This window comes from Sinohyriopsis cumingii, chromosome 16, assembly GCF_028554795.1.
Source record: "Sinohyriopsis cumingii isolate HCF-2022 chromosome 16, ASM2855479v2, whole genome shotgun sequence".
NCBI lineage: Eukaryota > Metazoa > Mollusca > Bivalvia > Unionida > Unionidae > Sinohyriopsis > Sinohyriopsis cumingii.
In genome coordinates, this window is record NC_142976.1 from 8,764,970 (window position 1) to 8,781,334 (window position 16,365).

The following is a 16,365-nucleotide window of genomic DNA, read 5'->3' on the forward strand; positions in this document are numbered from 1 at the left end:
GTTCACAAATGTTGATAGCTACGAGCAAATTGAAACATAATTTTGCAGACCATATTATGCATGAAAAAAAACCACATCTGCTTTGGTGAATGGAAAGAGACCCACTGTTGTAGTTGAGAAAAATAAGATTTTTAAAATGTTCAACTGTTACTTGATAGTTATAGTTCGGTTTTTAGAGCTAACACTTTGTTAAAATGCGACAGTGATATCGGTAACTCTAATAATGGAAACAATTGAGCATTTCAGTCCAAATCTGTTAAGTTGTATTGGACATTCTTATACATGGACAAATTTATTTGATATTTGTGATTCCAGCCAGTGAAAAAAGAGGTTTAGAACTGTAAAAGCAAAAATGGATTTTCTTTGCGAGATCATTAAACAAGATGAGTATTACTCCATGTATAGAAATATATCTTATTTGAAGAGTGATTGGATATAGTAAATGAATATCTTTTTTAAAATTGCACTAGGAAGACTTAGAGCTGTATAGCATCAATGGAATATAGAGATGGGTTGTTATTAGGGTGTACCATGGAACAATAGACTGTAATGTGTGTGCTATTTGAGATGTGAAATAATCAATATTTTGTTTGATTGTCCATTTCATATAGATTTTGAGAAGATTTTTTTTTCTAGGATGTTATTGTTCATGGCCTCATATAGAAAAAAATTAAAAACCATTATGTCTGCAAATTCAAAAAAAATCTTAATTATATTGTCTAAATTGTTATGCTTTGCGCGATATAAAAGGTCAGAACATAACTCTATAAGTAACTATGAGTATGTTGCCTTCGAGGACTAATATAATTAATTACAATTTGGTATGTCCATTTAATGTAAATTTAATGCCATTTTTTATACTAAATAAAATTTATTATATTTAATACTCAACAGCATTATCTTACTTAGAAAGGCATGCTTGCAGATTCACGTTTGAAACTATAAACTGATTGCCTGTTGCAGTGGACAAACTTAAAAGTTTGGTCGCCTATGATTAATAACATCACCTCCATCCCCTCCGAAAGAAATAAGAGAGGACATGAACGTTTTTTCCAATACACGCATTGATGTTTTAAAGACAGTCTTAGGGAAAAACAGTGATACATAGTGAATGTAAAGTCTAACCGACGGTGGGGTGGGATGTAGACTCATAGGCATGGTTGATTATCTCTATCTAGCAGCAGTTCTTCGCCCGTCGACTGTTTGGGCATGAGTTGTTCTGATTGATGACCAGTGCCATTGAAATGTGGCAGTCATCTTCCCCTCGTCTATATCTTTATTACCGTTGTTTATTTTAAGGTAGAATGGATGCATTGTTGAACTCAGATCCAATGCTCTTTTTGGGCAGAAAGCTATGCTAAGCGTACGAAAATTAAATATTATATATTTGCCTACAGTGATTAGTTCAGTTTTCATCAGCATTAAGATTATTAGATTTCGCTTAGCTTTGAAAGTATGCTTTGTTGTGAACTAGTTTAAGGCGCTATTTTACTCCGATCCTTTAGAATATGAAAATGTATTACTGTGTATCTGTATGAACAGTGTGTGTGTGTGTGTGTGTGTGTGTGTGTGTGTGTGAAGGTACGTGAGTCAGGTGGAGATTTATCATAGGATTAGAATCGGAAGTTAAAGGTAATTGTTTACAATTATATTGAAATGTATCTAATGTAGTTGCTATCACCTTGTGCAGTTTTATGCACTATATATACCGTCCCATTTTAATACCTTTTCATCTTTTTTCATTAACATAGAACATTTACCTCTCCCGTTGATCGGGAAGCTTTATTTTGCACCGTTACTATCTTACCGTTTTTAATTTCAACCATTTGTTTTTTATATCGCTGGTCGATATAGGACCTTTTATAAGTATTTAAAGATTATACAAATAACACTTTGTTTGGCGCTAAATAGCCTAACAGTGCTGATGCGCCGTTAAAAATGAACGAATGAATCAATCAATCTAATATAGAAGTTATCATATTTTTCTATGGTTATTAGGACATTAGGAAAACTGTAGTGTCATCGATCTTATAGAACGCTATATATATATATATATATATATATATATATATATATATATATATATATATATATATATATATATATATATATATATATATATATATATATATATATATGTGTGTGTGTGTGTGTGTGTGTGTGTGTGTGTGTGTGTTCAATAAACGACAAGGCTTCTGCCAACTATTGATTTTGGAACGGTTTGCTGCATCGTGTGAAAAGACAGTTATTAATATGTAAGCCTCTATACAATCATGAATTTGAGAGTCATTAGGAATAACTTTTACAAAAGGATAAGCAATTGTTAATAGAGAACTAGCTTTGTTGCCAGATTTTGACTGAAGAAATATTCAGCAGAAACGCAGGTTGATTGTTCAGTGGCTAAGTCATCTCACCTGCTGGGTATTACCTGTCTCTAAGGCGTTGTTCAAATTTTCCACATAGTGATCAGTTAGCGTAAAACGGGCTAAATTAGCCTTGGATGTATGTTTATTGATTTACCAGTCATAGAATGAGATCGAGAAAATCAAATCCGCAAAAATAAACGTGTCCAAAATGTTTATCATTTTATGAAAGTTTTAAATAAATACGAAACAGTCCTTAATCACGATTAAAAATCATTTCCTCACATTATTTACTCGTGTTATTATTCATATTAGAATGGTTACTGTGGTAACAGAACATTCTGATTATCACAAACATGATATATGCAAAATAATTAATTAATGTTTGTTTTTCACTTCATAAATTAATTTAAAAATCAGAATTGGTCACATACATTTCATACTTAGTATTTGAAAGATTTTAGAATAATCATATTTTAAATTTGATTCCACTCCCATGTAAACTTTACACTTTGACGAGGATGGCGAATGACATAAAAATGTCCATTCTATGAAACATAGTTGTAGGTATATAAGTAAGAAAGCATTATATCATTACTGTGGTGCCAATTGCGATTGAGAAACGAAAAAAGCTAGAAATTGTCTTTTCTATTAAAAATCATATGCTTGTAATAGTTTTCCGTTGGTATGGTAACTAATTGTAAACTATTTCACAAACCAAACTAAAAGTACTTCCACTTGGCAACTAGAATTTCTAACTTCTATAAATGCAAAATTAAAGGTGAATGTTACTTTTATTAAAACTGATCACGTGATCAGCAACTTTCTGCTCAAATGAGGCAGTCGAAGTGTCATGCTATCATTTAGTAAAGATTTAAGGGACATCATCCTTTCCACATTCAATTACTACTATAGGCTTAATTATCGTACCTCAAATATAAAGTCGTCGAAATCATTGTGCGCAGATAAACTATATCAAACGATATGACCAAGGAAATCGCTGGTTACTTTCCCAACTGCTAGCTGTATATCACGAGCGCCACTTGGGAAACATTTTGGTGGCAGGGGATAGTTTCGTAAATTGGCCACTGTCAAATTTCCTAACTTTAGGCTATTGTTTGACTTTTTCAGCTGTTATTATTTACTGATTAAAGATTTGTGAACTAGGTGTTTCGGGCTTGTGCTGTTTTTGAAATTGATGTGTGGCATGTACACCTCTCATAGTCATTCTGCAGTATAGAGATCGTGAAATATCAATAGTTGGCTAGGAAAAAGGGCTAGCCCCCTCCCCCTAGCAGTAAACACGTGGGGTTTTGGGGTTAGGGTGCATAAACTTATTTTGCTCTGAACTGCCATTGACTTCTTTGGTTAAGTGAATAATATTCTTATACTTTGTTTTCATATACCTATCCAAAAATATAAACCTTTTTGACCTCACTTATGAATATTTTTTTTAAAATGCATTTTTATACTAAGCCGGTCAATGCGGCATACCTGTGTGCATATATCTGTCCCTTGCACCCTTTGTATGCATGTTCATGCTACTCTAGAAAACTATCAACGTTGCCTCGCGATAATAACATTGTATACATTGTTTTCAGCAAGGTAACCATGGGGACCAATACTAAACACATTATTTGATCTCTGTACTAAATTATTTTGTTCCTGAAACGGGACCACTAACCAAACGCTGGCAGCAGACACAGACCCCACCATACCTCCGATAAAATGCCTTACGCAAGGGTAAATAGTTTAAACCAATAATAAGAACCATTACTACCAGAAATCCATTACTAGAGTGATTTATGCTGCCACTATCACCATTATTATTATTATTATTATTATATTATTATCAAACTAATAAAATTGATCTTAATCACATTTTAATCGTTAATCTCGCCTTAATTACTTATAAGGCAGTTATTATAGGAACTGCATTATTGCCGTGTGCCTGTATGCGTGTCATTGGGTTATTACAGGAATTGAGTTAATACGGTGGAAACCGGATATTAGTCATATTTATTTTAATTTAATTGTTTGTCAGTTTTACATTTTTATTCTTTTATATGCTATTATAATGTAAATTTATTCACTGGAGATGACATTTTTCCAGAAACTTCATGATATCCAACGAGTATAAAATTCAATAGTTGCGAATAATGCAACGATCATTTTGAAGAAATTTTTCCAGAAAATTGGTTGACCTGAATCATTCTTTTCATAAACACCAGGTGTTGGCCTGGATGCTGACCTTGATTCAAAATTAGTAAACAAAGTTCTATTTTTATTTTTTACAAATTTGGTTGTTGTCAAGGTCATGACGGGACTACGTGGTTAGGAAGTAAACACTGTGTACGTGATATAAACACTATCACGTGACCCCTTCTGATTACGGAACTTGGGGGAATTTCGAAACTGCGTCTTATAATACAATATATAATTTGTTTTAGATCTCCCTCTCTCTCTCTCTCTCTCTCTCTCTCTCTCTCAGTTTTGGGCTTTTACACTTGGTATCAAGCTGTTTTCTTTGTTGTTGCCAGATTTTGAGTTCATTATCTTAAGATCATTTGGATTTCAAAAGGATTAATTCTTTATTCTCTGGAAATATTTGAAGAGTGCTCATATAGAATTTTTGGAAAGACATTGCTTACAAATTTTATTCTGATTTCCAACACAGGAGTGTTATTTACAAGGAACTGTAAACAACAACATTGCATAGGATACGGCTTACGTCATCGCCTTCTTTCATTGATTCTTCGTCGGGGCTCGAACTTGAATTCAGTAGAACATTTTATTATTAGGACTTTTGCAATTTAATTCGTGGATTATTCATGGATTAATTTTGGATTTGATTCTTAAAACTTTAAGTTCTTATTTTTTTTTATTTTTACAGAATTTTTCCAGGGAAATTAATTATTTGTTAAATTTTAAATAGCTTGTTGTTTTCACTCTTTCTGTGTTACTGTTTATTCGAGCCTAAACACGTAGCAGTATGAAGCTGGAGTATTTGTGAGAAATGTATCACATAATGTTCTCAGTGGATAGTATGTATCGTCAATGAAATATTCTAGCCATTATTTTAACGGACCTACGTGACTCGATGTCTGGGCTAATACAAAATTATCAAAAATATCTCTTGACGATAAATATTACGAGTCAGCAAAAAGGGGAGGGGGATGTAAAGAGATGCAAAGAGACCACAGACCTATCGTGGGAATGAGATAAAATTTGAGTACGCTAGGATGATTTCCAAGCTGTTGCTCACGCAAATGTTAACAAAAAAATCGGTCAGCGTGGCATGTGCAGCTGTACACAACTCATCCATAAATAATATGAGATTTATCAGTAACTAAGCGTATCGAACGTGCTGTCACTGTTCCATTGTCGTCATAAAACGGTTTGTGTACGTCTTAAAACCTGTCATACCTAAAATAAATGCATCAGACAAAATCTAAAGCGAAAACAACCACCTACAGATTGTGCATTATCACGACATTCCGAGATCGAGTCTCATTTTCATAACTCTCGCGTCAAAAGAGTGTAATTAATACTATTTTTAGTCTGCAAAACTGGGAAAATGAACTTGTTGAAGTGTAAGATCTGGGTAGACTTTGGTTCTGAGACAAGAAGAAAACGATTACAAAACCAGGCAATAATGTGAGCACAACAAAAGAAATAAAAAAAATGTAAGTGCTTTGGACACACACACATTAGAAATAAATACATTCTCCGAAGTAGTTTATAAGAATAATAACTTTGGTTTCTGAGGATAATAAATTTGGTTCAGAACTAATCAATCTTAAACGTAGATTATCAATACTATATATATATATATATATATATATATATATATATATATATATATATATATATATATATATATATATATATATATATATATATATATATATATATGACGGCGTAAATACAAAAGGGTTTCCAAATGTTTCGAGCTAAACAAGCTCTTGGTCAGGGGAAAAAACAATTTGTATATACAATACAAACACTTGACACAAAATCTAGGAAAAATTCTGGATTCCTACACGTTAAAATCACACGGGATATTTACAACTATATATGGAGAGAGAGAGAGATCTTCACGTATGAGGGTCACATTATCATGTTTCTTGAACAAGATAGAAGCTTTTACATGCCTAACATCACGTACTCCCAGTATGGCCTCGACTAAAACTAATGATTTTTACTCTGGGAAAGAATGTAAATAAGTAAAAATAAAGTTGTTTACTTGAACTCACTGATTTCTGAATCAAGGTCAGGAACTAGGTCAGCATTAGATACAAAGTTTCTATTATTAGTGTTTGCGAAAAAAATAGGTCAAACCAATTTCTGGAAAATGTCAAATCCAGTAAATAAAGTTACATTTCAGTAGCATGTAATGGAATAAAAAAAAATGTTAAAACTAACAAACAATTAAATTAAATCAAATAGAAATTAAATCAAATATGCATAGCAATTACCAATACATGCAGATATGTTAGCAATTATTTGTCCTTTTTCTTTGGACGGCCGTTGTAGCCGTTTTGCTTAATGATAGCTGAACATTAACTGCTGACAAAATTTTATTAATATTTTCCTTAAAGTTATTTCTATTTATGAGAGTGCGAACTAGTGGTATATTTTACTGTCTCCGATTTATAATCAATCATTTAATTTAGTTTGTTAATTAGATCTTGCTCTTTATCACTATGCTTTTATTTTCTTGATATTTTTGTCCTTCTTAAATTTTAGGCCTGTTTTCACTGACACTATGTTTGAATTTAAATCAATAGTAATCTCATGTCCTCTTGATTCTTTCTTGTGACCAGTATCTAAAAGATGAACACTTATTACATTAATCATATATCTTTCGAGGTGTTTCTTAGATTTGACCAATATTTCCCTTGTTTAAATCCTTAGGGATTAGCTTAATCTATTTCAGCAACACTATTTGTTATATATTGCTAAATTGCGCTATGTTTATCTTTATATGTAGTCGTTTTTATAGACGAGATGTTTCTGCTCTAATCCATACGTTTCCAATCTTTGGACTTCAAAAACGCACTTTCGCCTTCTTTATCGGTTCAGTGATAACGTTGTTTTAAGTGTAGTCAGGATTTATGTAATTTATACTCGTTTTCTCTTAAACATATATGCCTTTTATGTATGGATCGTCAATATCATTTTGTTCAGAGGTTGTAATAGAATGATAAGTATTATCGAAAGTACAAGTATGAGTACCATGCTCAGCAGGAATATTCTCAGGTTCTGTAGTCGGTTCTTCAACCATAAAAGCAAACACCATATACGCCGTCATACACTGTTTAAATCCCCCCCCCCCCCGAAAAAAAATTCCTTTTAAACCTAGATTTGCTGGGTTTCAGCAAGATATAACAGGAAAGGACGACGGCTTCCTATATGACGACAAAATGAATGAAACTTAAAAAGAGGAATAATAAATTAATATAGTAATTGGAAAATACATGGAATTATTGTGAAACATTTAACCGATACGTAGCTGGATAGCATGAATGATCGAGAATTTACAATAATTTCAAATACTTTCTTAATTTTCTTTCATTCATGCTATCCAGCTACGTATCGGTTACACATTTATTTACTGAAAGATACAGTTTTTACTAGAGTATTTGCCAGTTAAAATGTGTCTCGCAAGTACCTTATTTCACTCCATGCTGAATTTGATTACAGGCAATTACAGATAGGTCAAATTAATATGCTGAATATCAGCATAAGAGATGAAGATTGTATCATCATAGATCTTTATGGTATACGTGTAGAATGTTTTTCCTTGTAAAGAATGTAACCGATGATGTTCAGCAGTGTTCCCCTATTTGAAGATCATAATGACTTTTTTGTTTTCTATTTAAGATTGAGACAAATTCGGATGAATTTTTGTTGTTGATCGAGTTGAAACAATGGTCAGATACGTAAACAACAACATTAACCATATTTCCAATATAGAGTACAGAAAATTGATCTGATTGTCAGCAAGACTGTTTAATAATGAGTTCAGAATTTCAAATATACTAAAACACAGAAATTTATATGGGATTATGTGTAACTTTCCAGAACTTCAGTGATAGTCTACATTCATGAGATTACATTGAAGAAGATAGATTTCGATAAATAATTATGTTGACTTCAGTAGTGTTATCACGATAAAACACAAACACTATAAAGCTCTGTCCGCATTACCTTAGAAAAGTTTCCGGATTAGTGAGAACTTGATAGAACATTTCCAGGTTTATGTGATTACATTCTAGGAATTCATACATTGTAAGTTATTTTAATTCGTCCACTTTGTTTTATTATTTTATTTTATTTAAATAAATTTATATTTTGGGAACTTGAATGCTTGTTGGGTTTCATAACTTGTTCTGTTACTGAAGTTTAAATCCCCTAGAGTTAACAGTAGGATAATCCCTGATCTTGATTATTCAGATACTGACAAGGAGAAAATAGGCATATCTAGATTATGGCACTTTAAATCTCAACTGGAACAGATGCAGAAAGAATTGAATAAAGAAATCAAATGTAACAATGAAGAGATTGAAAAAGGGAATTTTTTTGACACAAAGACTACAGACCCTAACAACAAGATACCAACTAACACTAACAAATTGTCAGAGTTGCAAAAGCATAACGAGTTCACAAAGATCTGAGTTGCATGGAAATGATTATTTAACACAGCTTACGATTGATATATTACATATGTGAGTAACATGGTAAAATGACAAAATATGTTACATTGACATAATTGTACTAGAAATTAAATGTTGAGGTTGAACAGTTTAGAGCAGACACAACGTGAGAGAAAACTGGTTTTAAAATATGTTTGTTTGCATCGTACTATTGCCAAAAAAGACACAAGGTTTAAACAAAGCAGGCAATATTTCAATGATTTAGAACGAAAGTTTGCAAAAGATAAAGTTGTATTGACAACAAGTAAAACAAAAACGTATAATGAGTGGCAGTGTTGGTAATAGCTAAAGAAAATAAAATACATTAACCGAGAGACAATCGAAACTGAAATGGACAGAGATACTGCTTTAAAATATAACGTATCGATTACCAAAATTAGAATAATGATAGCGGAAATCAAGAATAACACAAACGAGTTTTAAAGAGAAAAATACAGTTTTGCCAGGATTTTCTATTCAAATTGTTGGAGATTGTGGTTATGTGAAATTTAAAAAAAATTAGATGACAAATTATCGGAGGAGTGCTAGACAAAAAGTTAACTGAAAATAGATCAAAGACTGCAAAAACAAAAGACTGAGAAGACTTGATATTTCTGCATTTCAATACACAGGCCGCTGATTTGCTCTAAATACCTCACTAAAAATTATTAAATCCTTAAAAACAAGAACTGAATGATTACTACTAATCTTCTCGTGATTACGAAATATGCAAGTACATTTTGATTGCACTTAATGTTGTTTACAAGATTATGTATAAAGAAAAAGGGTAATTTCAAAATAGCAAGGCTCAAAGAGCACTAGAAGTGAAATGCCTGAACCCAAACCATCATGGTATATTATTCAGCAGCACCAAACTTAATATACAGTTACCAAAGCAAAGCTTAAATATCATCATTGCAGCAGATAGTTTATTTGTCTTTGATATAAAGGTAAAATGAGATGCTAATAATATAGTGTAAAGAGTTTGGGTAGGCTGCTTGTGATAGACATCATACGGAAGTGACGATCTTTACAAGATAAATGACTCCAACATTTTTATGACCTGAACAAATGTATAGTGATCTATATCGGTCAGAACAAACATGATTGAACAAGGTATAATAAATGATAAATCAGGACAGTCTAGACCAGGGGAAGATAGTGCACAAAATACTAGCACAGAAGCTGTACAGTATACATGATAGAAGATTACATGGTAGTAGTCTTAAATTAGTCAGCTCAGCTGTAGCACACAAGACACCCTCTCTCAAATCAACAGAAAAAGAAAATGTAGATGCTCACGTAATGCATATATTAACCCTCAGTGGTCAAGAAAGAGTATGAGCAGAGATCTCAGCATTATCCAAACATTAAAGTGGCTTTTGGTTTTATCTATTTTACAGCAAGATCAATTTTGTGCTGTAATATATTGCACATACTGTAGAAGATAATCAATTATAGATAATATTGATAGTACGTGGTATATTCAATGAACGATGATTATAACATGTATACAATAGTATGCCCTATTCACAGACAGTTATTTAATACTCAAGCTGCAATTTCAAAATATGATGGTAAATTACATGTGGCGTTCCCTATTTATGAGAACAGTAAATTACCCGAGGCAATCTTAGTGAATTTTGCCTATAAAACTCATATGAACAACAGTTAGAAACTACATGTAATAATTATTCATGATAAACACAATATGGCTTTCCCTGTTTGCGAGAATAATGGCTTATCTTAGACAATCTGGGCGATTTTTGCCAGCAAAATGCACATAAATAACTATAGGAAACATGCATTATTATAATTGATATTTTCATAAACAATAAATAATATATCATTATTATGGACCTTTTGATGAGAATGAAGCGTTTGTGTGTGTGCGTGCGTGTATGTGAATTGGATTCTTAACGTAGCTCTAACAATTTTTCTGTGATATTGCCAAGATGTCAGCAGTGTGGCAGTTAATAGTGATGTCTAGCACAGGGGCATCATACCGCACACATGCCGCAGTCATGTAGTATGATGTCCCACCATGTCACAGTATCCTGACACCAGGCCGACTAGTCCTAGCACTAACTTCTTAATGTTGTGCGCTTGGCGAGGCAGCTGTTAGTATCATTTTTATAAGTCTTTGGTATGACACAGCCGGGGTTCTAATCCGCGACCTCCCGCATCCGAGGCGGACGATCTAACTAATATGCCACCGGAGAATGAAGCGAAATTCTTGCTATAATACAGTAGATTCATTTCTTTTCATGAGTATTATTTTTCATGGTACGATAGTTACATTTTCAATAGTTATTAAAAATTTGTGGCTGGGAATGGTGGGTCCATCTATTATGACAGCTGGATCAGTGCTTGTTCCTGATTTGTAGCAACCACAAAATCCACAACCCTGACTTTCACACACAAATTGTGAATTTAAATTAACTTGTCATAGGTTCTACACACCTGTCTACTGAATGTAACTGCCATCACAATGATTATTCTTTTCCAGTACTTGAGAGAGACACGATTTATGTAGACTTCAGGCTGGTTCTCCATACCTATATGTGAAAGATGATCCAAGCAGGGAATTTTGAATTGCATATGACAGCCTTCAAAAGACCTTATAGTTGAAAATCCTATGATGAAAAATGATGTAATACAGTAGATTTGTTTCATTTGAACTCATCCGTACTGTATTTAACAGATATAAGTACAGTGGTTTATCACAGGAAAATGAAAACTCAAATCCTGCAATTTATTAGCTGAAGTTGCTTCTTCTAGTGTGAGTCGTAAACGTATATAGGGCATATGACATAGATATTCACAAGGGGAACAAATCTACTAGATTATGCAAATTCAAGAGTACCTACATTAAAAGATCCATTTCATTCTCCTTCAACAGAGTCTCAGTTACATAGTAATTGGCGAGGACTGTTACAATTACTTTCCGGAAAACGTTTAAGTGGCAGAATATATTTCGTAAACCATGAGCTCTGTTTGAAGAACCAATTCAAATGAAATGCTCCGAGTCATCCAACAAGAAACACTAAATAGTGGAGAGGAGCATTATTTTTCACGACGAAAGGTTAAGTGTTGCGAACCATCATGTGCCATGAAACTTACCTGATCATCGATTGAAACAAATTTTTTAAAATCCTTTTGTAAAAATGGCAGCAGTCCCAACGGAAGTTATCCGAAAACACAAATGTCTGCTAATAAAAGTGTCTGATATGATGGATCCCATGGATCCAACCTACAAACATTTCATGGTTTACTTAGAGTCCTACATTGCTAAGGAAATGTTGTGCAAGGTGCTGCAAAATCCAACAGCTGTGTTTGCTCTAATGGAGGAGAAGGGAGTATTGAAAGTCGGGAAATATCAAGTTCTGAAGAAGGCGCTGGAAGTTAGTGGGTACGCAAATATATTGGAACTTTTAAAGAAAGAGGAGGAGTACATAACAAGGCAAATGAGAAAACGCAGTTACAGTGATGGTCCCATGGCTGGTGGTTCATCTCATACAGGTAGTTCTCGCTGTCAGTCTGTCAATCCCATTCAGTAGGAACATAATACATACACCAACAAAGCATTTACATCTTGATAAAGAAAAACAAACCTTTGTACAGAGAATTCATGGGGATTTGTTTCGCGTTAAACAAGAAGAGTAACTAAAAGGGTAAATCGAAAGAAAGTATATTAAACAAAATGTTTTCAACATGATGTACATTTGTTTTTGCTTATAAAGCTCTCACTCATTAAAGAAAAGTTTCAACCAAATGAGCATATTACAGCTCAGGACACTATAAGTATCTAACAATCACCATTATAGATAAACGCAACCTTGTTCTCAAATTGGGAATCCCATATCTTTCAAACACCAGTAAGTCTCAAAACAATGTACCTAATGATGACTCAATTTCCAATCATCCTACGTGTGCTGAACTAACACACTTAAATAATTAAAAAAAAATCATATAATTTATGATTTCAGATGCTGCGACTATGCCATCAATAAAACCAGAAGGTATGACAGACTTTTATCTCTTTAGTTTGGTACCTGGAAAAGTGTGCCAGTAATAACTTGGAGTGTGAAGACGAAATTAATATGTGCATGTAATAATATATTCGAGCGAACAATCAATGTAATGTTTCCATTGCTTTCAATGTCTATTTTGTAATGAGCAATGATAAGTTGGTGTTGGGAAAGAGAACGGGTCTTATTTTTAACAATATATTGCTATGAATAAACAAAATGCATAATATCAGGTGAACTGCACCATACTATCCATCTATAGTGGATTTTATAACATCCACGCGTATGCAGCGCATATCTAATCTACCCATCCTTTGCCCAAAGTGGACCGAAAATAATCATGGCTGTCTATGTCGTGGAATTAAGTGGACAAGGTAATTTTTATTGCAGTGATATAATTAATATTAATATAATATAATATTTCATGCAACTTGTCTAGACACTGAACTACAACAGACAATGCATAATGCACTTTTTATGGTTAGGTGTATGTAGCGGGAAGGACAGTAATACCCAAAAGACAGATGATCAAATTAACGAATGAAATAGCAAGTTGACGATATATGGACTTAAATGGTCACAAGGCCATACGCTCATTCTTATAAGAAGAAAGATAGGCTAGAGAGCAGTTAGGAATTAAAGCTGTAATAAAAACATATTGTTCCAAAGTTATCGCTTCAAGAGACCTTTAGCGACTTTCAGAAAAGAATCTATTATGTTTTTATACAGACGTAACTAGCTATACTTTATCATAGCCGAGAGGTTGCTGGTAGAACTGTATAACTTTGATATGAACATTTTAGCACAGATTTCATAACATGAGATATTTCATAGATCCAGACACATATTCAAAAAAATTAATTGAATTCAAACCAGTCAGGTACAATAAACCATAATTTTGAAATAATACTTACATTATATTCTGTGAAGTTTTGTAAATTGAAAGTTTCCTTTTCCTTTATTTATTTGCCTTTATTTTTTAATCGCCTTTAATGAAGATACAGTCAAAACGCACTTGACCTAAGCTAGGTCAACAATACAAAGTACTGTTAGTTTAATGTTTTTACAGTTATCTTAGTCAATCACTGAAGCATGTAATGCCTTGTTGGATCCAGTACACATAAAAGGATTGTTATTCTCCGAATCATTTGCAATCTCTATATGGGTTTCCGCCAGAAGGCTTCTTATTATTGTCTAGATTATCCTAAATGAAAATTACTCCCATCTATCATCCAATATAACCATAATGGAAGCATCATAGAAATCTCTTCAGATCGCTATTCCAGCTGAATTGATGGTTATATCACGAGGTTATTTTACCAAAAGTATTTCTTAATTATATCTAGTTGGTCCAAAATGAAATGATGCCAGTCGCCTTTTTCCATTATAGCGGCAATAATAGCCATCTTGTTATGGATATCCCTTAAGAATGCAAAGTCATATCGATATACAGTTTTCAACCAAAGATTTCCAATGCTGTCAAAGTAGCCATCTTAATAATCATGCTGTTGTTTAAGAATATCAGTGACAGTTTCAATACAAATAAAAAAAGCAGAAATAGTCTTGTCATGGATTCCTTGAAATTCTTTTTGCATATCTAAGAACACATCAACAGTAGAGTCCACATACTGTCTAAATTTGAGATCAGCAACGAAACAGTATTAAACACTAGTATCAATTGAATGAAAAGTAAGATACAATAAAAAAGATAGATTTAATGGTTATATATGCAATTCTTCGTCTATTTTAAATTGCTCATGAAAATACTAGTATGAAAAGATTTGTTTTCCGTTCTCTCTGATTTAAGATTTAAACACCATGTGTGCACACGAATAATAGCATTGTGATTTAAATTCAACCACCCATATGTCCACCCTAATCACAACAATGTGATTTCAGTGTTAACCAATATGTGAATGAACTAATCACAGCACTGTAATTTAAGATTTAAGTACCAAATGTATTTCTAATCGCAGCGATATGATTTACGATTTAACCACTTTGTTTACGCAGTATATGCTTTAATCGCAGTACTGTGATTTTAGTTTTAACCATTAAGTGTGTATCCTAATGATACTTTTATGTGATTTCAGATTTACCTACTGTGTATATGCTGTAATCACAATTGTCTCTGATTTAAACGTTAACTATTATGTGTAAACACACTGGTCATAAACGTTTCTCTGACTTTTTTATTTAACCACTATGTAGATATACACTAATCACCATTCTGTGATTTAAGACTAAGCTGTGATTGCAATCGTTCTGGATGTATAACCTACAGCAAGAAACTAGTTATACAGGTGGCAACATTTCTGTTAAAATTCGTTCTGAGAGCACATATATGTTTTTTGCTTGTGTGGCACTCTTCTGATTTGGTCCGTTTCAGTAGCGATTTTATCAAGATAACATGGATGCTTTGAATGCTTGCTCGAGTGATAATCTCGGTGTCTGTAACATTGTCCTAACATCGTATTATCATCAGTTTAATTTCTGGCACCTGTACACTGTACAGGGTTTGCACGCATCATAATGGGTGGAAACATAGGGTCTTTGGATTGCCTTAGTTTTGTTTGCAGGCAGATGACTCTCCAATGACACAATTTTCAATATTCTGCCAAAGGCTATAATTGCTTTGATGATTCTGACGTAGTTTTAATACATATTGTGGACTGCCATGGTAGGTTAACTTGTCCACTTTCTGGAGGGTTTGGCCATTCACTGAGATGATAGAATCGTCGAGCGGTTTTCATGGTACAGGTTAGTTTATCTTTTTGATAATAAAAGGAGGAAAATGGTCCATACTTTATTATATTTAAAAATCAGAAGTAGCATTCAGGACACAGCCAAATAGGAGATCACGGACTGTCGCTTTTTCAAACTTTGTCTGCACTCGTAATCTGCCCAGATTGAAGACATTGCCTTTAGTTTCGGACGTAATGCCAATCTCGTTATCATAATCATGGAAAGGCATATGTGAGTATGGCAGAAAACATGATACAAAAGAACGTTGGGACCAACACATAGCCTTTATTGACTCCATTGGTGACTGTGAATCGTTCGAATGACTCACCATCGTCCTTATTGCATGGAAACATGCCATCAAAATATTATCGAACCATTACAATGAATTTTTCTTGGCGAACAAACTTTGCCATGATCTTCCAGAGACCCTCATTTCCGACTATGTCAAAGGCTTTTGTCGGGTACAGTCTTGCTTTTTGTGAATGTCTTTGCTTATACAGTTGACGAGCAGCAAAAAAGTGTGTCTTT

At 33.3% G+C, this 16,365-nt stretch overlaps 1 protein-coding gene across 1 annotated transcript in view; it reads left to right on the forward strand.

Annotated features, from left to right (window-relative positions):
* Positions 1–16,365, forward strand: part of LOC149779905 (uncharacterized) — an 84,601-nt gene that overhangs the window by 32,718 nt on the left and 35,518 nt on the right. Inside the window, exons 6-7 of the mRNA XM_089937330.1 lie at positions 12,236–12,583; positions 13,051–13,083. Coding sequence (XP_089793456.1) covers positions 12,236–12,583; positions 13,051–13,083 — 381 coding nt within the window. The remainder of the gene's footprint in view (positions 1–12,235; positions 12,584–13,050; positions 13,084–16,365) is intronic.